The following is a 25668-nucleotide window of genomic DNA, read 5'->3' as shown; positions in this document are numbered from 1 at the left end:
GAGGCTCCTGGAAGAGGCAGTATTTAAGTTGAGACTTAAAGGATGGGTAAGACTCCAAAAGTCAGACAAAGAAGATGGGCATTTTAGGTTGAGGAAACTAGAAGAACAAAGAATGACCTTCCCCAAAAGAAAACATAGACACACACACACACCCCTCTTTTCTTCTTCCTTGAATCTTGTTACAGAATCTGGACTTATTATCTAGGCAATGAGGATAAAGTTTTCAAGTGGTGGAGAAATGCAATCCAGGTCAGTTTTAAGGTCACTTTGGCAGGAACGTGAGACTGAGAAGTCAAGTGTTTGGAGAGGGATGGTCAGTTGGGAGGTCACCACAATGACCTAAGATAGAGAATTCAACCCCAACATTTGCCAAATGGACAAAGGCAAAATTTCCTTATACTTTACTGGCCCAGCTTCCTTGAACTCATCTCTTGTCCTCATTTTTCAGTGGAGAAAATTCCCTAACTCACTTTCCTGGAAAGAAGAACATGTTACAATTCATCATAAAGAAACATCCCAGTCTTGTGGCCTTTCAAAATGAATAAAGAGCTTTAAAGGGCTGTTTTTCACTGCTGAAGGCATTCGAGGAAATAGATCCTCTTGGCTCTTGTCCACAGAACAGATGAATAAGATGAAGGCTATCCCCAGTCTGCAGCTAGACGCTCCCTAGAACGCCAGACTGTGCCATTAACCCTTGGGGAGAGAGTTAGAGAAAACAAGAGAGAACTTGCTGAAGGGAGGAGGAGTCGGGGAGAAAAAGCACGTTCTCCCGCGGCACGTAAACCCACAGTGGCATTTACTTACAGGCAGGTTTTCATCGCTCTAAATTGAGGTTAAAGGGTCAGAAGACTAAACTAAAAACAACTGATTTTTTTCTAATTCAAACTCTTCTTTAAAATTCTGCCTCTTCTTTCAAACGAACATACAGAAACATACATAAACCTAGTAGACAAAACATTTTAATGTCTCAACTAAAGATAATAAAATAAATACTGAATCGGAAAAGGAGTTTGAATACCTGAAGTTCTACACGTAGGGAGTTTTAAGTCACCTGGGTTAGTCTTTTTAATGATACTTCAGTGTTCCACAGTACATTCAGCGAATCATTATGCCTGGATAGAACATTTAGCGGGCTACCCCATCTTGGCAAGAATAACAGGCCATAACCCCTAAGGAAGTATCTTTTAATCTTAATGGGCTGGGAGTTAACAAAAAGTAAATTACCACTCTCCGAAATGAGAATATATTCTAAAGTTGCTGCTGCAAGAGATAAAATAGACAATTCTGGAACAGCTCCGAGGAAGCCTATCATGAGTGCACTTATTCAGATGGAAGGCCCAGTTACAAAAGAAAGCCTCGGCTGTCCTTCCTTTGCATTTACTTGAATATAAAATGACTGCAAAAAAGCTTAACTTCAAAACCAGTGGACTTTTAGATACCCATGACTTAGTGCAAGGTCTTTCTTGGGAAAATGTGACGATGTCCCCGTGAATACCATTACCAACAGTACCTGTCCATGAATAGTGGTTCTAGTGCAGTACGCAGTCAGGAGAGAGAGAGAAAATCCAGGTGCTAAAGCAACTTTAACGAATGAGGTGTTGAGAAAAGAAATGGCACTTTAGAGGGTGCAGGAGTGGAAAACAGAACTGGGTGACCATTGCATTGTTATTCACTGCCTGTGTGTCCTTGGGGAAGTCACTTGACCTCCCTGGACTTCAATCATCCCATCTGAAAACAAGGAAGATAAAGGGAGAACCATTAGAGTCTGCTCCACCTCTGACAGCGCCTATCTCTGAAGGCAAAATTCTCAGCTGTCCTGAGGGAGAGGTCACCCAAAACGTCTGCAAAGGTACGTGTGATGTGCGAAAGCACAGTCCAAAACTACAACTGCCTTGATTTCTTTTCAGTTATAACACGTTATCTTGAAAGTTCAAATAAAACTGGTGAAGGGGATTTCTGTGAAGCAAAAGAGATGCATAAAGTTTGCAGTAAATCATATCGAAACACCAAACGATGGAGGATCTTATAACTACTTATTTCTTGTCTTAGCAAAAATTAAACAAACAAAAATTCTCACAGACACTCTGAGAGTCCTTTGTGGTGGCAGTGCTGTGAGAGTGTCCACAGAACATGACCAGATAACACCCATGGACTGGATGATGAATGTGGCATGGACCCCGCGGTTGCTACAGGTTTCACCTGCACGCTGACTCAGGAGACGCAACAGACTGTCAATCTAGATATTACTGTGTCCTTGGCATCATAGAAAGATACAGGGCAGCATCTTCATCTCATCCTGGGCCCAGCAGCGACCCTGGCACACAGTTTATTTGGCCCCCTCACCCACATGGGGTGCATCAGGAGCAGGTCTGTGCAGGTCCCCTCTGGACCTGTGGGTCTACCAGTCTTTTATGTGCAGCTAGACTCAGAGACCCAAGGCCTACCCACCAACTCCACAGTGTCACATAGTTAGAAAGCAGCAAAAGCAGAACTCAAATCCAGATTTATCTGATTTATCCCAAATCTATGTTTTTGACTGCCATGAAATACTGTCTTCCAGCAGACTACTTCGGCTGAAGCAGCAGAACCACACCAGGAAGAAGCAGGAGTCAAGGTGAAAAGACAGGGAGGCCCATACAGTGGCCTCAATGTTTAAATTTTATCCAGTGTCCCTTCTCTAGGCAACAGTTAGCTAGCAGGAACCACTGTCTGCTCAGGCATACAGATTTATGCCGTGTACAGGGAAAGGCTTGATCAGGGTAGGTGACCTGTACAGAAAGAGATACTTCAGGAGAAGCAACATGGCCAGGAAACCAATTAGAAGATTATGCCAATGGAACTGATGTGAAGAATAAAAACTGTAAATGAAGGATTCCTCGAAGCTAGAATTAAAGAGAGAGACAGGTGATAAAAACATTACAAAGGGAAATCTGGTGAGACTTGATAACTGGATGGGTAGAAAAGAGACAAGGAGAATTCTGTGTTCACAAACTGGCTGCTAACAGAAACATGAAAAGCACGAAGACAATGGTAAGGATGAATTCTGACACACTAAAGTCCAGGAACAGTGGGACATCTAAGCGGAAACAAAAAGCTGAACAGGACAGCACAAAGGAGAGTGCCTGGGATGTGCTGGCACAAACCGGCCTCCATGAGGACAACAGGTAGTTAACTCACGATGGTGGGGACCAGGTCCGTCCTGTGCCTGGTCCACCCCCATCACACCTCACACAGAGAGGTGCTCTATAAATGTTTTCTGAATAAAGTATTATGATCCAATCCAAATCCCTTCAGCCTGTCCTCAAGGATATCATGACTCTGCCAAATGCCTTGATGAAATTCATGCCCACTCTCTCAACTATATTCTTGCAGATGCCATGCCACTCTGTTAAAGAAAGAAATGAGGTCAGTTTAATGGGAATTACTTCCGTGAACCAATCCTAACCTCCCCTCCAAAAAGGACTGATCATGAACAACCTACAAGGAAGTTAAACGTCATGTTCAAAGAGTCTGTCCTCAACACTGCTCCATTCAATTACTTTAAAATGCTTTTGCTGAGGACTAGAAAATCTTCATTATGTTCACTTATTTATTTAGGTTATGTGTCAGGTACCCACACATGGGTATGAATTCCTCAAGAGCTTCCAGAAAGATCAGAAATAGAAAATCAGCAATGACAAAGTTATGGCTGCAAAGAGCTTGTTCTAGTCTGTAGAACTTTCAAAATGACTGACAGCATAGGTGAGTGTGATTTTGGACTGTCCAGTATCCATTCCCCTTGTTCTGGAAAAAGCACTTGTTCTTCCTGTGGTGAATCACTCCCAGCCCACTCTCAGCTCAGAGGTTTGGGTTGCAGAGACGGGCACAGGCCCCCATCTGGTCAGTCAGCACATCTTTTCTCCCTGGTTACAGTGAATGGCACAGGGATGGGCTTGTAAGACCCAGGCCCAAGTCACTCAGCCGAGTCCATGTCCTTCGCCATAGTGACTGACTTCAGAATAGCCACTGGACACAATGTGGATCAATGAGAGTTAAGACCAGGACTTTACCAAGACTGTTAGAAAACAGACATGCTCTTCTCTGCTGGGACTGCTACTAGTAAGGATGCTGTAGAACCTGGAGTTACCATGGGCCACCTGTGGCACCAAAAAATGAAGCCAACACAGATGAAAGCAGAGTGACAAGGCAGAGACAGAGTAGATTCTAATAATTCTGATCCCACCACATCAAAAGCCAGCCCTTCTGTGGGTTTCAGTCTCTGGGCCAATAAAATCTCTTTTTTGCTCAAGTCGTACTGAATTAGATTATGTACTTTCAATGGAAAGATTGCTGGCTGATCTAACTGCTCAAGCAGTCCTCGCTTTGAGAATAAATTCAATAAAGAGGCAGCCCCTCTAATTCATTTACCCATCTGTTATTTTGCCACATACATAATACAAAAATACCCTGTGTGAAATTTTTGCTTAGAAACTTATCATTGCAACTAAGGACACCAAAGCTCACTTTTTCATAAGCTGCGATAACGTGAGCAAACCAGAAAGAGAAGCAGGCTACACAAGCTATCCTGGGGACAATCTGAGCTCTAATCAGCTTGTCCCAAACACTGTGAAGCTAGATTTATGCTTCAGCACTGAAGACGCCACATTCTAAACTGCTGATGCAAGTGAAAGTCCACGGTGCAGAACGTGATGCTGGGAGACAACAAACAGAGGAGACTGCTTACTCGAACGTTTCTGGAAACAACAGCAAAGCGAATCAGCTCCCAGACTGCAGCTGCAAGACTAAAGGCATTGGGGTGGGTATAGCTCAGTGGTAAAACACACACTTAGCATGCACAAGGTCCTGTGTTCAACCCCCTGTACCTCCATTAAAAAAAAACATAAATAAATAAAGAAAAATAAACCTAATTGCTTCCTCCCCCCCAAAAAAATACCCAAAAACAAACACACAAACAAAAGAAATACAGGTATAATTCCCTATCCCTTTGCAACCCAGATTGCAAGTGTTGGCAAAGAAAAATATATGGGGAGAGAAAGCAACCTGTCCACAAATACAGCATGAATAAATGCTATGGAGAAGAAAAAAAATAAACAGTTCTTTGAGTGAACGTTTTCCTATTCACGGCCAAGTCCTGAACTTCTAGTCTTAATATCCTGTATCTTTTCATTTGACACTGATGCTTGACGTATACTGCAGGTAGGGATGCTCATTCTATTTACATACGTTTTCTGTCTCCCCAGCTAGAGTGTGAGCCCCTTGACATCCAGGACTTTATCTTTCCAGAGCTAATACAGTGTCTGATACAAAGTAGATGCTCTGGAAATTATCAAAATATTAAACACTCAGGGAGCATTGAGTTGATGGCATAATGAATAACCCTGCCTTCCTTGTTCAAAATTAATAATAGTTACCATTTACCACCTAGCTCCTATGTGTCAAATGATGTGTTAAAACCCATACGTAAATGATTTAGCTCATTTACTTGGGCTGAGTTTATCCTAACCGAGAAGTACAGCTAAATTAAGTAGAAAGATCATGCTTCTTCCTTACTCTTCCCACCACTGTACTTAAATAGAAATAGAATAAATGCATGAAGGTTCAGGGTGACACATTTTAGCTCAACCTAAGGAATATATACTAGAAGGGGCAGAGCTATTCTACAAAGACAATGGGCTGCCTCTGGAGACACTGATTAGTGGATAACAAGGAGCATTTCAATTAGCAGGGACAGTACAGAGATGATGCAAGAATTGGAGGAACTGTTAATATAGTCAGCCAGAACTAGGAAAGTACCCTGAGCTCCACCCATAAGCCTGAGAGTCTGGAGAAGTAGGTGATGAAGTGTGAGCAATGTCGGAGCCTAAAATTCTTATCTTTCCTTATCTATAAGCCTGGGCTACCTCCCAAGATACACTATACCCCCTTATATCTCATTGTCTTAAAATGCTTGCAATCTTTCTTCCTGAAGATATGAAAAAGTTCTATAATGTCAGCATTCATCTGGTCTACTGATGTAGGACATGAAGGAGGTAGATCTGAGTGTACTTCTAGTGCCTAAATATCTAGCAAAGCATAGGATTGGATAATAAAGGAGAAAATGTAGCAAAATAAAATATCCCCTATTACCATGAGCCCTTGATTCTGTCCTTTCTCAAACTGTCATATATATTTTACAGGTTATGTTGTTACATTGAAAAGGAAAATTGAGAGAAGATTGCATAAAGCTTCGCTGGGGTTTCTTTGTAACTATTTAAGTCTTAATCAAAAATGTACACCTCTAGGATGAGTTTGAGGGACTGTATTACAAAATAGTACCCTTAGTTTGTTTTGCTTCCAGCTCTGAGACTGATTGATAATGATTAAATCTCCCAAGTGGCTGTTGTCCAAGGAACAGCATGTATAAAGGTCCAGCAGTAGAGAAAGCAAAATGGGGTTGGCCTAATTTGAAAAGATACACCTACCCTAGTGTTCATAGCAGAACTATTTACAATAGCTAAGACCTGGAAACAACCCGAGTGCCCATACACAGATCACTGGTTTAAGAAGATGTGGTATACATAAACGACAGAATACTACTTGGACATAAAAAGGAATGAAATATTCCCATTTCCAGCAACATGGATAGACTTAGAGACTATCATACTAAGTGAAGTAAGTCAGACAGAGAAAGGCAAAATTATATTACGTGGATGTGGAATTTAAAAGATAATACAAATGAATCTATATACAAAACAGAAACAGACTCACAGACGTAGTAAACAAACATGGTTACCAAAGGGGAAAGGGGAGTGGGATAAATTTGGAGAATGCGATTAACAGACATAAACCACTATATATAAAATAGATACGCAACAAGGATTCACTGTATAGCACAGGGAACTATATTCAATATCTTATGATAACCTACAATGGAAAAAGTATTTGTATACAAAACTGAATCACTTTGCTTTACACCTGAAACTAACACAATGTTGTGTATTAACTATACTTCAGGGTTTTTTTTAGAATGAGGTTGGGAAACAGATTCAGAGTGGCTGGAACTTAGACTATAAAGTGAGGGAGTAGACAGATGTAAAAATGTAAAGATAAAGCAAGGTCACATCAGGAAGAGGCTGGTTAAGGAGTGTTTACTTCAAACTAAGCATAGCAGAAAGTCACTGAGAGACTTTAAATAGAAGAGAGGAGTGCTCAGCTTGGTGTTTCAGAAATCTTGTTTCAATTTCTATGCAGATAATGGATTGAGAGGGAGTAGAGAAGACAAGATATAGAAAGGAACAAGTGTTAGGAGGCTGTTACGATAACCCAGGCAAGGGGAGACGGTGGCTTAGACTGCAGGAGTAGCAGTGGGATTAGAGACAAGCGGACAGATTCAACAAATACTCAATAAGTAAAATTAACAGGACTTGGCAGTAGACCACACATGGAGCATGAGAGAAGGAGACGAACCAAGGATGATCTTGAGATTTCCGGCACGGTCAGGTGGGTAGGCAGCTGATGGTGCTAAGCACGAAGAGAGACACATGGTAGTAGGGGCTGAGGAAACATGATTCAGTTTGGAATGTGTTGTGTTTGAGATGCCCGTGTGATATTCAAGTAGTTGACAGGTCTGAACTGAAGACATAAATGCTTATTAACATTAATAATAATGTACTCATTAACATACAGATCATAATTTAAACCATGTGAAATGACAATATTATTCAGGGAAAATGTATAAATCAACCCACAGGTTACAGCAAGAGTCTGTGAAAAGGCAACAATACCTTTTACCTTAATACCTTACTATTATAGTTGACACTTCACAACTTACAGAGGACATCTTACCCTAAGCCAGGTGAGTGTCTTGGAATATAAGTGAAATACACATTGATCCCTGTAGAAAAAGTGACCCAAGCATAACAAATGGATTAGAGGTCTATAACGACCCCTCACAGCCGACAGCATCCTCAGACGCCAGTTCTAACACCGTAACACTCACCTGTTGACAAGGCCTCCTCCCGAACCTCATCCTCACCAGGCTGAGGAATATTCCAGGATGTTCTGGGAAGTGAAGAGATTTCCTCGGGCGATGCTAACCTCACCATATCCATGTGACTGCTCTGGAACTGGTACCGCGGGATAAAGCAGGTTTTGCCTTGTTGGAAAATGTCCTTGATGATCTCTTCGGTCTCGATTTCATCTTGCATGCTCAGAAAGATGGAGATTCTTTTGGATTTTTGATACTGACTGTGGGCAATCACCTAAATGGGACATGATGGTAATTACAGTTTCTAAGATTGCACTTTTAAATATTAGTGACTTCCCTTAACAGTTTGTAACATTTTCTCCCTTTTCCCTCAGCCTTCTCCAACTTCTTTATCCAAAAACAAAAACAGAAAAAAGTAGAGTGGTAGAGGAGGTCAAAAAACACTGCATCCTCAAGCCTGACTTCTAGTTCTGGACCCCACACTTACTTCTCTGATCCCTTTATAACTCTCTGGCACACCTACTCTGGTAGGTGAGAAAATTCTTTAAGAAGTCACTGTGCAGCCCTGCTGCCTGTCTCGAGTATTCCAAGCTTGACCCCCACCTACCCATTCTAGCAGCCTTCCGTCCTCTCATCCACTTCCCCAGAGTCTTCCTTTATTTTAACTCTGAACCTGGGCTCCCGTAGACCTCCTCACTCTCTGGATTGTCTCCTTCTCTCCACCCAAATTCCATCCACACAAGGCCTAACTTTTCATGACTCCTGCAGAACCCTTACTATGTTTATAGAGTTAATATATAACTTAACACTTAGTTATGTGTTGTCATGAGTTGATTATTGTTTTGTGTGCCCTAAATGTAGCATCCTAGCCAGTCTGTAAACTCCTTGGGGGCAGAGAACATGCCATACAATTCTCTTAGTTCTACCCACCTCCATCCCATTTGCTAAAACTCTTCTGCTCAAATGAATGTTAAAATGTTCACACAGATGGGAGGTGGGGGTATCCTGGAGCGGCAAAGATGCTCTAAAAGCAAGGGCCATGTTGTAAGAAGGCAGACCTGCTGAAAGAAGCTTCATATTCAGTTTAATCATTCATGAAGCGGGAGAAATCATTCATTTGCTCACCACAGCAATGTTAACACTCTCAGAACTTCCCCAGACTCGGAAGGTAGCTCTCAGCTCCGTTTTTTCCCTTCCTTTTCTAATCTTCCCCGTTCTCCAAGGTAAAAAGGAAAAGTTACTGGAAAAGTATCTTATAAATATGACTGCTAGAGAGACACAGGCACAGAAAGTCAAGTCATTCTCAATAAAAAGGGACACATAGAAATTAAGTAGACAGAGCACACCAAACCAATGCTAAGAAGGAAGTTAACCCCATCTTTCTGAGAAGTTACAAAGCTGTGATGAGGCCTGAAACAGGCAAAGAGAATGGAACTGTGAAACCCAGACACTGGGCGGATCTGAGGCCTTCAGCACCCAAGTACTTTCAGGAAAAGCTAAGTGTCTATCTTGTTCTCTTTAAAGCAGAACAGAAAATTAAGAGCTGAATAAGCAGTAACAAGCATCAGTTAAAATTCAGTGTTAGACAGGGCACACACATTTATCTTTCTTCCTCAAATCTCATTTATACGACAGTAAAGAAGCAGGAAAAAAGAAAGCCATCATAGCACTGATAGCAAGAGAAAAGAGATCTGACTGATTTCTGGAAGACAGAGAGTGGATGGGACAGTTTGGACAGACAAAATAGCAGCAGATACAACACTCGGAGAACATGGCTGTAGGTCAAACAGAATCCATTCTTCCTGTGAAATCCCAAAGTGACTACGAAAGGAAAGGAAATCCCCCTTAGCGATCATACTTTCTTTCATAGACATGTACAGATAATAAAGGTTCATCAAACATTTTAAAAAGCCAAAATACAAAACAGAAGGGTTTTTTTTTAAAGAGAGGGATGGGGGGAGTGATCCAGCAGGAAACTGAGATGATTATAATTTAGAGAACATGGATTTTTTTCAAATCCTCATTAGTTTTCTCAGACAAATTCAAGAAGACAGTAGTATCTATAAAACAACAGGCTGCTTGGGAAGGAAAGAAACCAGAGAAGTAAGAAAAAATACTTGGAAATTAAAACTAAGACTATCAAAATTGGGGTAGAGGGTATAGGTCAGTGGTAGAGCACATGCTCAGTATCCATGAGGCCCTGGGTTCAATCCCCAGTACCTCCATTAAAATAAATAAATAAACCTAATTACCTCCATCAAAAAAAATTTTTTTAATGTTTGATAAAAAGATTATCAAAATTAAAACAATTTAGGGGAAGCCTTAAGTAAGGGAAAAAAACAAAGACATGGGGAAAATGAGAAAAAAAATGTTGAGACATAGGAGATCGATCTAGAATTTTTACTATTTAACAGGAATTGCAGAAAGGAAAAGAAGTAATCAAAGACATAATGGATAAAGATACCAGTCTTCCAATTGAATGGAGGTCATAGGTTCTGAGGAGAACAAGCAAAAATAATCTTAAATTCGAAATTCAAGCTACCAGTGAATTATGAGAGTAAAGCCATTTTCTAATGCATAAAGCATTAAAAAGTTCACCCTCATAGATATTTTCTACCAATAACAGTTACTTGAGAGTACACACTAATAAGATAACAACAAAGAAAGAAAGAAAGAAAGAAAGAAAGAAAGAAAGAAAGAAAGAAAGAAAGAAAAGGAAAGAAAAGAAGGAAGAAATCCAGGAGAAAAGACAATGGATTCAAGAAACAGCCCAAATTCAGAAGCAGAGCAAGAGGAACCCCAGAACAACGGCTATACCACAGGCTAGAAGACAACCAGACCAGAGGGAGCAGTGGGCTGGAGTGATTTCAAGAAGAAGGTGGATTTATTTCAACAGACAAAAATCCACTGATTAAGATAAAAGCATATTCTTGTTTTGCCAAAAAGGAAAAATACAGGCAATCAGAAACTCCCTGCAAAACACAGAACTAAATTAGAAATTTATACTCCAAATATGAAAATTAAACATGGCATAATTTTGAGCAATTACAAAGCATAAAAAAGAAAATATTTGGTACTGACATTTGAAACATGCCCCACCTGGCCACACACATCTAGTGACATAGAATTATATATCCTTTTCTCACATATTCAATGGTACAACTTGGTTCTATAGTGAGTACCGTAAATAACCAAAGTACTGTAAATACCATTTACTTAAGTTTTAAGTTTGGAAATCAGGAACAGAAAATGCTCACTAAACTCATTATAGTTATGGAACAGAATACAAATATTATAAAAACTTGACAATGTAAATATAACGCTACAGGTGTCAGAAATGGGGAGAAAGAACGGAAGACAAAATGAGCACGGGGCACTAATTTCCTCATCTTATTTAGGTGAGGAGTCAAGATACGGCATAAAGTTGAATTTCTTTACCACATATTACTTTTTTGATAAATTTCTAAATTATTAATACAAGTGTACTGTGTCAATAAGAATAAATATACTTTTTAAAACAATTATTGGGAGAAAGGCATCATTGAATACCTTTATTGAACATACGCTACGGCAAAACACTGTTCTAGTCACAGTACGTCGATGTTTTGGGCCTTGATCCATTGGTTGGTCATGAAATCAATAGTGGGTTACAACTGGCATTCTCAAATGAAATAGAAAATATTAAAGTTCATTGTATACAGTAAGGGTGGGAAAGCATTTAGTTGTGAAACATTTCTTATATGAGTACGTTTGTCTCTATGGGGTAAAATGTACTTATTACTGAGTCACGGGTCTGCTTTTTTAGTTTTTCTCTCTCCTTTTTCTCTCTCCTCCTTTGACGCCGGCTCTCAGTTGTCAATCTGCTGCTATCAGTGGTTCTGCCTCTACATAGCCACTATTCCCACCTGGAGTTTTTTCATTCTAATCGATCACAGACAAAGAAACCAAACTGAACTCATCTTTATTTTCTCCATGCCTCTCCAAACTTGCTCCAACACCTACATTCCTTGTGCCTATTATTGTTAAACGCCCTTTATGCCCAGCCCTAAATTCTGGAATCATAGGTGCCTCCCCTTTTCCAGTACTCTCTAACCTCCATTCAATTAGTTGGCAAATCCTGCTGATTTTCACTACCTAGTCTCCATTTACCTGCCTTTCCCCCCCAAACTTCACCGCTCATGCCCTTGTTTACCTCTTTATTACCCCTCACCTGAATTATCACAACAGCCCCTAAATGATCTCCATACATTTTTTTCTTGTTCTCCCCCCCAACCCATTTTCCAAAAATGCTGCCAATATTCTCTTCCTAAAGGATATATCAAAAACATGTAAAGTACTCAACACATCCTTTAACACCTCTTTAACCCTCACAGTAGGCCCACAAGGATGTTATCCCTTAGACAAGAAACCAGAGGCTCACAAAGATTAGGAGACTTGTCCAAGGCCGTACGCAGCTCAAATGCAGTGGCGCCAGATTAAATACAGACCTGCATAGTTCCCAAACCCATGTTAAATTGTGTCTTTCCTTCTCTTGCCAAAATATTCCTGCACATGTTCACCCACCCTATCTTCCCTTCACCTGACAAAATTCATCTTGTACTACAAAATATATCTCTAACAACTCCCTATAGAAAGCCTTCTGATTCAAGTTTCTACAGCTTTGGTGTTTACCTGACAGCACTACGATTCTTTATTCACGTATCTGTTTCCTCTTCCAGGCTCTCTGTTCCTTTAGAGCAACAATCCTATCTTTTTCATCCCTACAACCCAGTGCATAGCAAAGTATGGACCACAGTAGGTGCTCAATATATGTGAATTAATTAGCTAAATTTTAAGCACCTAGAGAGTAAGGATAGGATTCTGTATTTCTCTACATCCACTAAAGCGACCAATGTCTTCCTCATAATAGCTAAAATCACTCATTTTGAGAAGATAAACACATCTGCATAGATCCCCTCATGCACATCCATGTATACGAAAAGGGGAGAGGATGCTCGTATTTGCTTTGTTGCTTTAACACACAGGAACCTTGAATTTGAGAAACTAATGGATGATAGGATAGTGAAGGGTAATTAAAACATTCTTACGGCATATCTAATTTCAAGGGTCATCGAGGGAAAAAAAAAGGCCAGTACAGCACTGGTATCTATGTCAGAGACAGGATTTAGGGGAAGACAGAACATTAGTTGACTTACAACAGAATTATTAATATTCACGTATTCACAGGACATCAATTTTTTTCCCTCCACTGTCCAACAAAAATCAGTCTCCCACACATCTTTAGAACATGCCTTCAGGACAGGACCTGACTGCCGTTTCGCTGACAGGAAAACTGGCATTACATGAACAGACTGAACATATACAGCAAGTCAGTCCGCAAAAGCAACAAACCTGAGGCATTATAACCTTCAGACAGGGAACCGGACTCATTCCCCTAACTTCTCTCCTCTGCTTCCGACCTTCTCGCGAAGCCTGAGGAGAACCCGTTCTTTCTCTCATTAACTCAAAACAGCATTTAAGGTTCACCTAGTGCGTGACAGAAGGCTAGGCCCTGAGGCAGGTAAGACACAGGCCCGGCTCGCCACTGGTTCAGTGAAGGGCGGCAGCGTCTCTGCACTCTTTTTTGTGCTCCCTCGTCTGAGGTAATTGGATCTTTCTCTGATGATGCTACTGATATGACTGGACTCTTCGTAATTCATTGAGACTCGCTGAAGGCACCCTGGCGCTCAAGTGTCTACCCGTCTCCCCCTCCACGTCTTTCTGTTCTCAAGCTGCTCTTACCTCAGCAGTCTGTCACCCACTTCCATCCTTTCCCTCACAAGCCCCTTAACTCTCCACGCCGCGTTCACCCCCGCTCCCAATATCTCGCTCAAGAAAACCTGCGACCCACAAAGGGGCATGCGCGCGCTCAGGCGCCACTGCGCACGCTCAGGGGGCGTGCGCGCGCCGGGCGTGCGTGCGCGCGTTCGAGGCCTGCGCCGGCGCAGATCCGCAGGCCCAGCGTCGCCAGTCCGAGACGCCGCGGTGGCTGTGGTCGCAGTTTCCCACCTTCTGGGTCACGAGGCGGGACTGGCGCAGCCGCTCCTCGGCACTCATCGTCAGCAGACGCTGCTTCAGCTCGCTCCGCAGACTCCGCTTGGCGCCGCTCACCGCCGCCGCCGTCATCTCGCGGGTGCGAACCCGTCCAGTCCTCACGGCGCTCTGTCCTCCGGCCCGGGGGAGGGTCCAGGGGAGGGTCCGGCTCGGCCGCGCGCGGCCCTCGCTTCCGGGTCGCGGGGCGTACCCCGCCTCCCGCCCCCCGCCCTTGGACCCGATTTTCGTGCTGCCTTCGCGGTCAGCTCACGCCCCTCCCCAAGCGAGTCGGGAACGGCGACCTGGGCACCAGCTTCCCTGCTGCTCGCTGGCTCAGCGGCCGTGACGACTGCGCGCCTGGCCTCGCTGGGCCTGTAGCATTGCTGGAAGGGGTGCTGTAATCCGGAGTACCCTTGATTCCCTGCTTGCCTTGTGTCGGGTAGTGCTGGAGCTGCCTGGGCCCTGAAAAGCCGAAGGCAGACTGAACAGAGGAGTACACACGATAACGCAGTCCTGCTAGTTAAAGGGAAAGTGACTTTTTTTTTCTTTTTAAAAAATTTTTGTTGGGTGATAACGCCTTCCTCTTTCTTTTCCAGTAACTGGGAGGGAGTTGGTTTACTGCTGATGGGCGGGACAGATTATTGATGAAGCAAGTGACCTTCCCTTTACTAACCGTGTCTCTTCTGTTCACCTCTGGAGAATTCAGGACTGAAAGTAAGTTGCCCTGTTCATTAGAGGCTCAAGGCCCAACAATATTTTCACTGTAGAATAACTGAAACTTGCTCCTACTCTAAAAGTGCTATTCACAGGGAAATATACACAAGATCTTATGGTAGCTCACAGAGAAAAAAATGTGAAAATGAATATATATATGTTCATGTATAACTGAAAAATTGTGCTCTACACTGGAATTTGACACAACATTGTAAAATGATTATAAGTCAATAAAAAATGTTAAAAATAAAAGTGCTATTCAGAAGCAAATGATGAGGAAATGGAGGCACCAGGACTTTTTTCTCTTGCAGGGCACGTGACCTGGTTTGGGAGGCGAGAAGATGGTAATTCAAGAGAATAACTAGGTGCAGAGAAAGGCTCTTGTTCATCAGATTGACCCCTCAGACGTTCACACTCAGAAATCTGATGAAAAGATGAGAAAGTTAGTTATTCGATGGATAAAGAAAGTGAACTTTGAAGTTGTTGGAAGTTTAGAAGAAATAGCAAATTTATGTGAAAGTTTAAGTCAACTTTACTAAAATTTGTATGGAAAAAGAAGCATTGAAGAATAGCTAGGAAAACACTGAAAATGGAAGACCGCAGGGGAAACTAGCCTTTCCAGACCTTGAAACATATTATAAAGCCTCTGTAATTAAAACAGTGCGGTACTGCCACTTGACTATACAATAGGCCAGAGGAATAGAATAGAAAAGGTGGAAATAGTCATATAATGGACCTCCTCATCTCCATAATCACATTAGCCAATTCTTTATAATCTCCTTATAGATGGATATTGTCTGTTGGTTCTATTGTGATAACACATATATATGTACATATCGAGATAATATGAATAGGAGATATAAAACTGTACATTATTAGGTATATATAATAAGATGTACATATAAGATTGGAGAGGGGGGTGTGTGTGTATATATCTTCTATTGGTTCAGTTTCTCTAGAGAACCCTGATTAATACAGATTTCTATATACTAGCAATGAATACTCTGAAATTTAAAAAGCCATTTCCATTTACAATAGCATCAAAAAAATGAAATACTTTGTATAACTGAAAAATTGTGCTCTACACTGGAATTTGACACAACATTGTAAAATGACTAGAACTCAATAAAAAAATATTATTTTAAAAAATTTTTAAAAAATAAGGAATAAATTTAACAAAGGAAGTGTTAAACTACTGAAAGCTACATGGCATTGTTGAAAGAAAGAAGACCTATAAATGAAAGGACAGCCTGTGTTTATGGACTGGAAGACTTCATATTTTTTCAAAAACATTACTCCCCAAATTAATCTATAGAATCAATGCAGTTCCTATCAAATTTGGCTTTCTTGCACAAATCAATAAGCTGGTCCTAAAATTCATATGGAAATGCAGGGAACCCAAAATAACCAAAATCTTGAAAAGGAAGAACAAAGTTGGAAAACTCACACTTTCCAACTTTAAAAGTTACTACAAAGCTACAGTAATCAAGACAGTGTAGTCCTTGCTTAAGGTAGCTAAGAAAATGGCATAGAATTGAGAGTCCAGAAGTAAACCTTTACATTTATAGTCAAATGATTTTTCTTTTTGATAGGAGTACCAAGATAATGCTATAGGGAAAAAGTAGTCTTTTCTAACAAATGGTACTGGGACAGCTGAATATCTGCATGCAAAATTTAACTCAAAATATATCAAAGGCCTAAATGTAAGAGCTAAAACAAAACTCTTGGAAGAAAACATAGGCATAAATCTTCATCACCTTGGATTAGGCAGTGAGTGGTTTCTTAGAACACCAAAACACAGCAACAAAAGAAAAGGTAAGTAAATTGGACTTCATCAGAATTAAAAATATTTGTGTATCAAAGGACATCATCAAGAAAATGAAAAGACAACCTATAGAATGAGACAGAATACTCATATGTTATATATCTGATAAGGGACTTGAATCCAAAATGTAACTCTAACAACTCATCAATTACAAAAAAAGATAATCCAATTTAAAAATGGGCAAAGAACTTGACTAGACATTTCTCCATGTAAGATATGCAGATGACTAATAAGTGCATGGCAGGATCTCTATATCATTAGTCATTAGAAAAATCCAAATCAAAACCACAGAGATTCCACTTCACACTGGGGTGGCTATAATAAAAAAAAAAAAAGATAAATGTTGATGACAGTGTGGAGAAATTGGAACCCTCATACTCATGGGAATATAAAATGCTACAGCACGGATGGACCTTGAAAATTGTATGCTAAGAAAGAGAAGACAGACACAAAAGACCAAATATTGTATGACCTCATTTATATGAAATATCCAGAGCAGGCAAATCTGCTGAGACAGAAGGGAGATTACTGGTGGCTTGGCACTGGGGGGGGCAAGAGGGAGTGGAGTACAGGGTTTCTTTTGAGGATTGTGAAAATGTTCTAAAATTAGATTGAGGTGACTGAATATACTAAAACCCCTGAATTGTACCTGCTAAAAGGGTGAATTATATTTCCATAAGATAAAAGAAGAACAGGATAAAAGAAAATATCCATGTATTTCTGGGGGGAGAAATGCAATAAATATAAACCAGAAACTAAGTTTGGGAACTTATAGGGAATGGGTGGAAAGAATGGGAGAGTAGGAATGGAGTAGCAGTGATGAGGAGAAAGGGCCCTTTGCTGATGAAAATAAGTGATACTTGCTTAGTTATTGCTCTGACTCTTGGAACCATGGCAATGTTTTACATACATATACATGAAACCAGGGTGTCGAAAGAAGCCAAAATAAAACACAAGGAGGGACAAACAAACCGAACTGTATTGTCAGTGATTAACATAACCACAGCCGAGTGGGTGGAGAACAAAAGAACTAAGTTAAGTAACTTTGGAAAGCAGTATTTTGACTGTGCTGTAAGGCTAGAGACAAAAATAACTTCATACAAATATTGCAGTCTAGTTAGTACATTTGTTTTTTTGCAGGGGTGTGTGTTAACAATTGTGAAATGACTTTATCCATATTCTACAATTGAGCAGATAACTAAAGATACTGTAGATAATGAAAGTCAGGTTTCTCCCTGTTAGAAAAACAAGTTACAAATAAGGGAAGAGAGAATTGGGGATGAACCCTGTGGTGCTGGATTGTAATTAGATGTGTTAATGCGGTGGGGGAGGGATAAACTAGGAGTTTGGGATTAGCAGATACAAACTACTATATATAAAATAGATAAACAACAAAGTCCTGCAGTATAGCACAGGGGACTATATTCAATAGTTTGTAATAACCTATAAGGGAAAAAAAATTTTTTTAATGTATATATATGTGTGAATCACTATGCTGTACACCAGAAACTTACACAATGTTGTAAATCAACTATACTTCAATTCAAAAAAAATTAAAGGATGGGTCCAAAAAAAAGTATCAGTATGAACTCATGGTTTTAAGTATGTAAACAAATGGATAGATACAGAAATAGAGACACGTTAAATACATAAACATACGTTTCCTAGCTCTGCTCATGAGAGAACCTAGAGGCTGTGACACTCCACTAGCAATGGAAGCTAGCATCCAGATCTTGATTCCTGAATATTATTCTCCAATAAACAACCAGGGCTGCTTGATTCCAGAGTTGTGACAAGAACAAGACAGGCCTGTAGCATCCTGTGGAGCCACAAGGTAAGGAAGTGATCAGAAAGGAAGGAAACATGTCAGAAGGAGCCAGGAACCAAACTGGAGTTTTCAGTGACCAAAGCTGGGACAATCTGAACAACAAAAATAATAATACTCTTACATTACAACCAATGGAATAAAACAAGTATCTGTTAGTCCATACTGATACGTAAGAAGGGACATACCTCCTTAGCATATAATTCCAGTTAATAAATGTGGAAGAAATATTGGAAATAGAAAATCATTATTTGACAAACGTTGCACTCCTGATTATTGTGGGCGCACACTAACGACGGTTACTGAAATCAACGGGTGAAAGAATGATAAGCAGAAAAGGACATTTTCGTGGTCTTAGAGTATTTCCCCACAAGGTACTTAACATTGATGAAACCTAGCCAGCACCACCTTAACCAAGCAATCAGCGTTAACATCACCGGTAATCAGACACCCAGACCGTGTAATGTGATTCCCTGAAAGAGACACAACTTTGTTTCTGGGGTATCTCTTCCTACCAGAAAAGTATAACTCACTCTAATGATGGCAAAAAAATAAAAAAGCCAAATTCAAATTGGGAGACATTCTGTAGAGTACCTGACCAGTACTCTTCCAAGTCTCAAGGTCAGAAAAGATGAAAAGTTGAGAAACTTACCGAGGGAAGGAGACTAAGGAGGCATGACAGCTGGATCCAGCCCAGCTGTCCTAGAACTGGGTTTAAGCCAGGAAAAGGTGTTAGTGGGAACTCTGGTAGATTGGATAAGGTCTGTAGATGCAGGGTACAGTGTCAACATTAATTTCTTTGGATAATGGTACTGTTACCACATAAAATGTTATTGGAAGCTAGATGGAGGGTATATGGGAACCCTGCACTGTTTTTGCAACTTTTCTGCAAGATTAAAATTACTTCACAACAAAAGTTTAATAAGTAAGTAAACTCTGAAAGCGTGGAATGGGAAAGACCATCCTGTGGAATGTCAGCTGACCCAGGAGGAAGTCAGCATTCACCAGCCATCTGCTACTGCCAGCTCCTCACTGATCTCTCAGTCGTTAAACTCCCCCACAGTTGGGGCACATCACTGACAGACCCAGTTCCTTACAAAGAAAACACTCTGACCATGTCACAATCTCTTAAAAATTATTTTGGATACCAGCTTCTCATTATGGGGCCAAGGCTCCTGTCAGCCTGGATCCAGATTACCTGGCTCCATCACTTACCGCTCACACCGCAGTACGTAGTTCTTCCGGGGACCCCTGAGCGTCGCTGGCTTCAGAATTGTCATAGTGTATGGATATGCAGAAAGTTTTATTCACTAGGAGAGTTCCATGTATATGACCTTTTTTTTTTTTTTTTAAGAGAAGAAATGCTTGGGTTAGAGAGTCTAAGCCAGGGTGTTGAAAAGATGGTCCTTGAACTGCTGGGCATAAGATAATCAGAGGACTTTATGTGCTTCTCAAAGGGAAGAGAGGGAGAGTAGTGATTCAAGTAGTGGGGAATAAAAGGATGGTGGAGGTAACACAGCTAGTTTCCCCTGCATTTGAGGGAAGAGAGGGAGGGAGAAAAGTCCGTGAAAGCAGCACAGCCAGGAAGAGGGACGTTGAAGAACAAAATACCTAAAGGATTTTCTCAGTTGTGTGCTATTTGATGGTTGATTAAACCCTCTCATTTCTCTCTCTGACGGATAGAAGCCTTTAACAATAAAAGAACTCTGTCTAGTTAGATAAAGCTTTGCCTCTCTTGGGGAGAGTCTTCCTCATTTACTCCAGATCTTTGAGAGTAACAGTTTCAGCAGCCATTCACTGCATCTCCGTCAAGGATCATACTTTTCAAAGCACTAGCACTACGCCTCTACGTACATGCGATACCGGGTATGATGTTCAGTAGAGTTCTGAATCCCCAGAGAGCTCTGAGGGCCTGCGGTGAGGCCTCATGGTAGAGTCATCGGCATGCTTGTTTCCCCAAGTCTTTCATCCACAGGAGCCATATAGTATCCAAGGCAGAAACCAAGATCCTGAAAGGAGACTTGGAGGAACTATGAAGACTCAACCGCTGGGCAGAGGGTGCTTGGCACAGTGGGGAGGCTTGTTGAGCAAGGGAGAGGTGAGGTCAAGCTTTTCACAGGGGAGGTAGACCAGGAAGGGGGCGTGTAGGCCATTGTAAGGACTTTGAGGACTTCGGCTTTGACTCAGGATGAGTTGGGAACCACTGGAGACTTTTGAGTGAAGAGGTAACACAAGTCATCGTACATTTTAAAGGATCCTTCTGGCTGCATATTGGGAATAACTGTAGAGGGGCAAGGGCAGAAGCAAGAAGGCCAGTTAGGATGCTACTGCAAAAGCGGGGCCGGAGATATTAGGTGGCGTTAGTACTGGAGGGTGGGTATTCGTTCTGGAGATGGTAATGAGTAGTTGAGTACTGGATGTATTTTGATGATAGAAACAAATAGTATTTCCTGATGGACTGCATTTGGGGTGTGAGAGAAAGAGTCAGAGGCTAAAGGATTTGCCCGAATACGTAGAAAGATGGAGGTGCCATTAACCAAGATGGTGAAGGATGCAGGAGTTACTGTTCGAGGGGTGACGGCAGTCAGATACTCAGATTTGATACCGTGAGCTCAATAGGGTTGTTGTTCAACATCCAGCTAGAAAGACATCAAATCAGCAGTTGAATATATGAGTCTGGAATTCAGGGGACTGGGGGTCTGGGCTGGATGTATGAATTTGGGGGTTTTAAAGTCATGATACTGATGAGGTATCTTGACATGCGAGTGTAAATTAGAGAAGAAAGCCAAGGACTAACCAGGGCACTCCAATATTCAGAGTTAGGCAGTTAGCTTGCGGGGATGAGGCACTATTCGAAGGAGACCGATAAAGAGTGGCCAGTGAGATAGGAGGAGAACCAAGAGAGACTGGTGTCCTGGAAGTCAAATAAAAACATGTAGAGAGAGTCATCCCCTGTGTCAGATATCATCATGTCAAGAAATTTGAGGACTGGGAATTCATCCCTGAGCTTAGTGGGGATGAAAGTCTGTTTGGTAATAAGGGTCCAAGACACTGAAAGGAGAATGAATTGGAGACATCTAGGATAGACTCTTCTGGGGAGCTTTTCTATAAAGGAGAGCAGGGAAATTGGGTAGCTGCTAAGAGATCGTGTTTGGTTTGGTTTGTTCTCCCTTAGGAGAAATTACGGCGAGTCTATGTACTACCAGGACTGATCCAGTGGAGGGAAGATTCTGTAATGCAGAGGAATGAGGCTGAAGAAATGTTCCTGTGGAGGCAACACGAAACAAGATCTAATACATAGATTGTAGGGGTTGGCCTTGGAACTGTTGATTGACCATAGTAATAGGAGGGAAGAAAAATATACCAGTATCGATGAAGAGTAGATAGCCAGATATGGTGGGCAGGAAATGTGGAATTTCTCAGTGAAATAGGAAGCAAAGTCAATAGGAATCAAATTGTGTCAAAATAATTGTGTTGCAAGTGTCTATGATAAATGCTTCCTATATATACATTGTTCTGTTGCTCAAGTAGCTTAGTCATCAACCTTCAACATTAGAACGGTTTCAGAGAACACTGGTAATGGGTTTGGCTCTCCTGTGAGCCAGTTACATTTACCCCGTTAAAACAGGCAATGAATCGTAGCCGTAGGCTCAGTCAGCTGTCTTGAAAATCCTGCCTTTGGTCATTAGGCAGATGAATCAGAGAAAACCCACCAACACTGGGGGAAAATGATTTAGCCATGATGCCCATTCTGATGCCCTGTCCCTGATTGCATCTTCCAACAGAAATGGCCACACAGAGCTACCGGTTATACAGTTTGTTTTGTTTTCATGTTCCATGGAATTATACAAAGCAACATTTCCCCGTCAGCAACTCTGCACCCTCCGTAGAAACTTTCCAGATCCCAAATCTGACGGCCAGTTGGAGCTGAGGCGGTATGACAGGGAGGGACCACCCCCAGCAGGGTGAAGGTGAGGAGACTGGAGGGCCAGGACACCCACCGGCTGTGAAGACCCATGCCACCAGTGGGGGGCCCAGCCTTGCCCCGCTGCCCTTCACACACAGGCCCAGCTTGAGAAAGGGATGGGGAAGGAAGCAGAGGGTCTGGGCAGCACCACGAGATGGACAGGAACTGCCACAGAGAGAAGAGGCCCCGGCAGTGCAACCGCCGGCCCGACCCAGGACCTGGGGCGCGCTTCTCCCCGCTTTCAAGCCTGCTTCTTCAGTTAGTAAAACGGGGGTAATATCTACCTCAGGGACCTGCCGTGGAGGTGAAAGGAGATGATTACATATCCAAAGCTCCTGGCGCTCGGAAGACACCTGCTACGCAGCCACTACTCTTCCGTGCTGTTCCCGGGAGCACGATGTTCAGCCTCATGCTGTTCCAAAGCCAGTTCCTGTCCATCCATTGATTTCTGAAACAAGTATTTTTTTGAGCTTTGACTCGACTCTGACCTGGACGCTGAGATAAAATGGTGAGCGCAAGCGCCGGTTCCTGCCCTCACAGAGCAGCCTGTTGTGCTGCGGAAGCAGGCACATTGATTTAAAACCCACACAGACATAAAACCGTAATTGAGAGCGTGGTGTTCTGAGCGTTTAACCTAGTCTGGGAAGGCATCCCTGAACAAGCGATCTTTGAGCTGAAATCTGAAGGGCAAGTAAACATTACCGGGTATGGAGGTAGAGCCGTGCTCTGCGCAGAGGGGACGAGGTGTGAAAAAGTCTGTGGTACAGACGGCACTGAAAACAGGCCACGAAGCTGCAGGAGAGACAGACCACCTCCAAGGACACAACTGAAACAAAGCGTGACAAGTGGAGTGAGGGCCAGACACGCTGAGAGTCCCTGGTAGAGCAGGAGCAGGGCCTTAATAAACGACAGTCCTTCTAAATGACTAGGGGAAGGTCATGTGCTTCATGATTTTATTCGGGCTTTAACAGCAGTCCACTCCAGCTCAGTACTTGGGGTGATGTTTGTTTCTCTCCTTTTGTACTTTTCCTTTTTGTTTGCATTGTTTATAATGAGTATTTAGCATTTTCCCCCCAAATAAGAGCTTTTTTCTAAATCAACTTCACTGAGATTGTATTGATATACAGTAAAACACGCCTGTTTTAAGTGAGCCTCCTTATGAATTTTGACAAATTTATACCACCACAGTCAAGACATAGGACATTTTTATCACCCTAAAAAGTCCTTTCCTGGTCAGTGCCCCGACCCTAGCCCAGGACCACTGCTCACCTGCTGTCACTCTATGTTAGATTTGTCTTTCTAGTTTCACGTAGATGATACAGTACAATACATAGTTTCATGACTGTCTTCTTCTGCTCAAGTAATGTTCTTGAGATTTATCCATTCCATTGCATGTATCAGTACTTCATTCCTTTTTATTTCTGAGTAATTTTCCATTATATGGATATACTACAATTTGTTTATCCACTTATCTGTTGAGGAAAATTTGGGTTGTTTCCAGGTATTTTTTTGGAGGGGGTGCATTTCGAATAGAGCTGCTATGAATAGTATGAACATATGTTTTTATTTCTTTTGAGTAAACGCCTAGGGGTGGAATTGCTGGGTCCTGTGGTAAGCATATGTTTAACTTTATAAGAAATTGCCAAGCTGTTTTCCAAAGCAGTTGTACAGTTTTACACTATCACCAGCAGTGGACGAGAGTTCCCGCTGTTCCCTGTCTTCCCCAAAGCGGGGCATTATCATTCCTTTTCATTTTCGCCATTCCGGACGGTGTGCTGGAGTCTCACTGTGCTTTTAATTTGCATTTCCCCGATGATTAATGGTGTCTAACATATTTTCTATGTCTGTTGACCATCTGCTATTGTGAAGTGTATGTTCAAAGTTTTTGCCAATTTTTAAATTAGGTTGATGGTTGTGGTGGTATTGAATTGTAAAAGTGTTATATATTTATTCTGGATACAAGTCCTTTGTCAGATGGTAATGTGACATGTATTATCTCCCCTTCTGTGGCTTGCTTTAAGTTTTTTTTTTTCTTTAACTGCAGTATTTAGGTATAATTCACGTACTCTCTGACTTCTTAACAGTGCCTTTTATAAGTAGAATTTTAAAATTTTGGTGAGTTCTAAATTACTAATTTTTTCTTTTCTGGTTCAGATTTTTTTGTGTGTGTTGTAGCTGAGAAGTCTTTACCTTCTCCAAGGCTGTGAAGATTTTTCTCCTACGTTTTCCTCTAGGAGCTTTATAGTTTTAACTTAACATTTGGGTCTACAATCTGTTTCCCTTTCATTTTTGTGTAAGAATGAGGTAAGAGCTGAGGTTCACAAAAGCCTTTTTCCTTTTAAGTCAAGTACTAAACAAAATAGATGGTGAGCTGCAGCTTGAAAGACCGAGTCACAAAGCAAGCCAGAAATGCTCAGTGATTTATTTCCCGGGGTCACTTTATTAGAGACCATCGCGCTGTAAGAGCCAGGGTTTCTTGTGCAAGTGTGTTCCAGGTAGCAGTGCCTTTACTCACACTTCCTGTTTTGTCCATTCATGACTCTTCATTCCCACTACTTAGCTCTGATTAATGCAAAAATGAATTAAAACCTAACACAGTTGGTTAGAGGGAGGGGATGCACTTAACTGAAGGAGGAAAGAGAAAATGTCCCCTGCTCCCTGCAGACACAAGTTCCAGGTGGCCTAGGTGGTTGCCTCTCAGATGTGATTTGATAAGTAAGCCAGAGCTACTTCTGTCAAAAGTATTTCCCAACTGACTTGCCCCGGTGTCCTCATCTCCACAATTAAGAATCAGCGTGAGAGATAAAGCATGCATTAACAGAAACCCCCTGTGAAAATGCCCACAGCCTGACGTGGGGGGGCTGTGGTTTCTTTATCCGACCTATCAGAACTTCCTAGGAAGGAGAAAGTAAGCCCCACAGGGGTAGAGACTGAAGAGCAGGAAGGTCTAGAACAAGGTACAGTGCTCCCACGCTGCAGTCAAATTTGCTGACCTAAAAATCGGAACACAGGGTCTAATAATACATGACATAATTTTCTAACTTGGGAAATTTTTTAAATGGAGACTTTAACAAATGGCTCAGTGTTGAATCATTTCCCTAACTGTCTTTGTTCAGACTATCCCAGAGCATCTTCCATGTCTGGTTGCCACATTCACCAACTCTAAATGGCAACTCTAAAGTTTGGTGGGGAGAGCATCAGTGGAAAACCCTAAGTAAGCATCCAGGGGCACTGGGGACTCCAGAGAACTTGGGGCCTACAGGCGTGTGGGACACAGACCTCATCCACTGTCACTCTAA

General features: G+C 41.7%; 1 protein-coding gene across 4 annotated transcripts in view; it reads right to left on the bottom strand.

Annotated features, from left to right (window-relative positions):
* MTHFS (methenyltetrahydrofolate synthetase) overlaps nt 1–14145 on the bottom strand; it is a 36215-nt gene extending 22070 nt beyond the window's left edge. The window contains exons 1-2 of one of the 4 annotated variants that reach the window (XM_072950912.1): nt 14015–14145; nt 7979–8240 (exon numbers count right to left, since the gene is read on the bottom strand). In XM_072950912.1, coding sequence (XP_072807013.1) covers nt 7979–8240; nt 14015–14131 — 379 coding nt within the window. In that variant the 5' untranslated portion in view covers nt 14132–14145. Of the gene's footprint in view, nt 1–7978; nt 8241–8573; nt 8716–13747; nt 13882–14014 lie in introns of those variants that run through there. The other 3 variants (XM_015243171.3, XM_006208794.4, XM_072950913.1) reach the window with 3 other exon arrangements.
* Nucleotides 14146–25668: the final 11523 nt, after the last annotated feature.

This window comes from Vicugna pacos, chromosome 27 (assembly GCF_048564905.1).
Source record: "Vicugna pacos chromosome 27, VicPac4, whole genome shotgun sequence".
Lineage (NCBI taxonomy): Eukaryota > Metazoa > Chordata > Mammalia > Artiodactyla > Camelidae > Vicugna > Vicugna pacos.
Note: the sequence above shows the minus strand (reverse complement) of the source record. Positions and strands in the feature narration are given on the sequence as shown.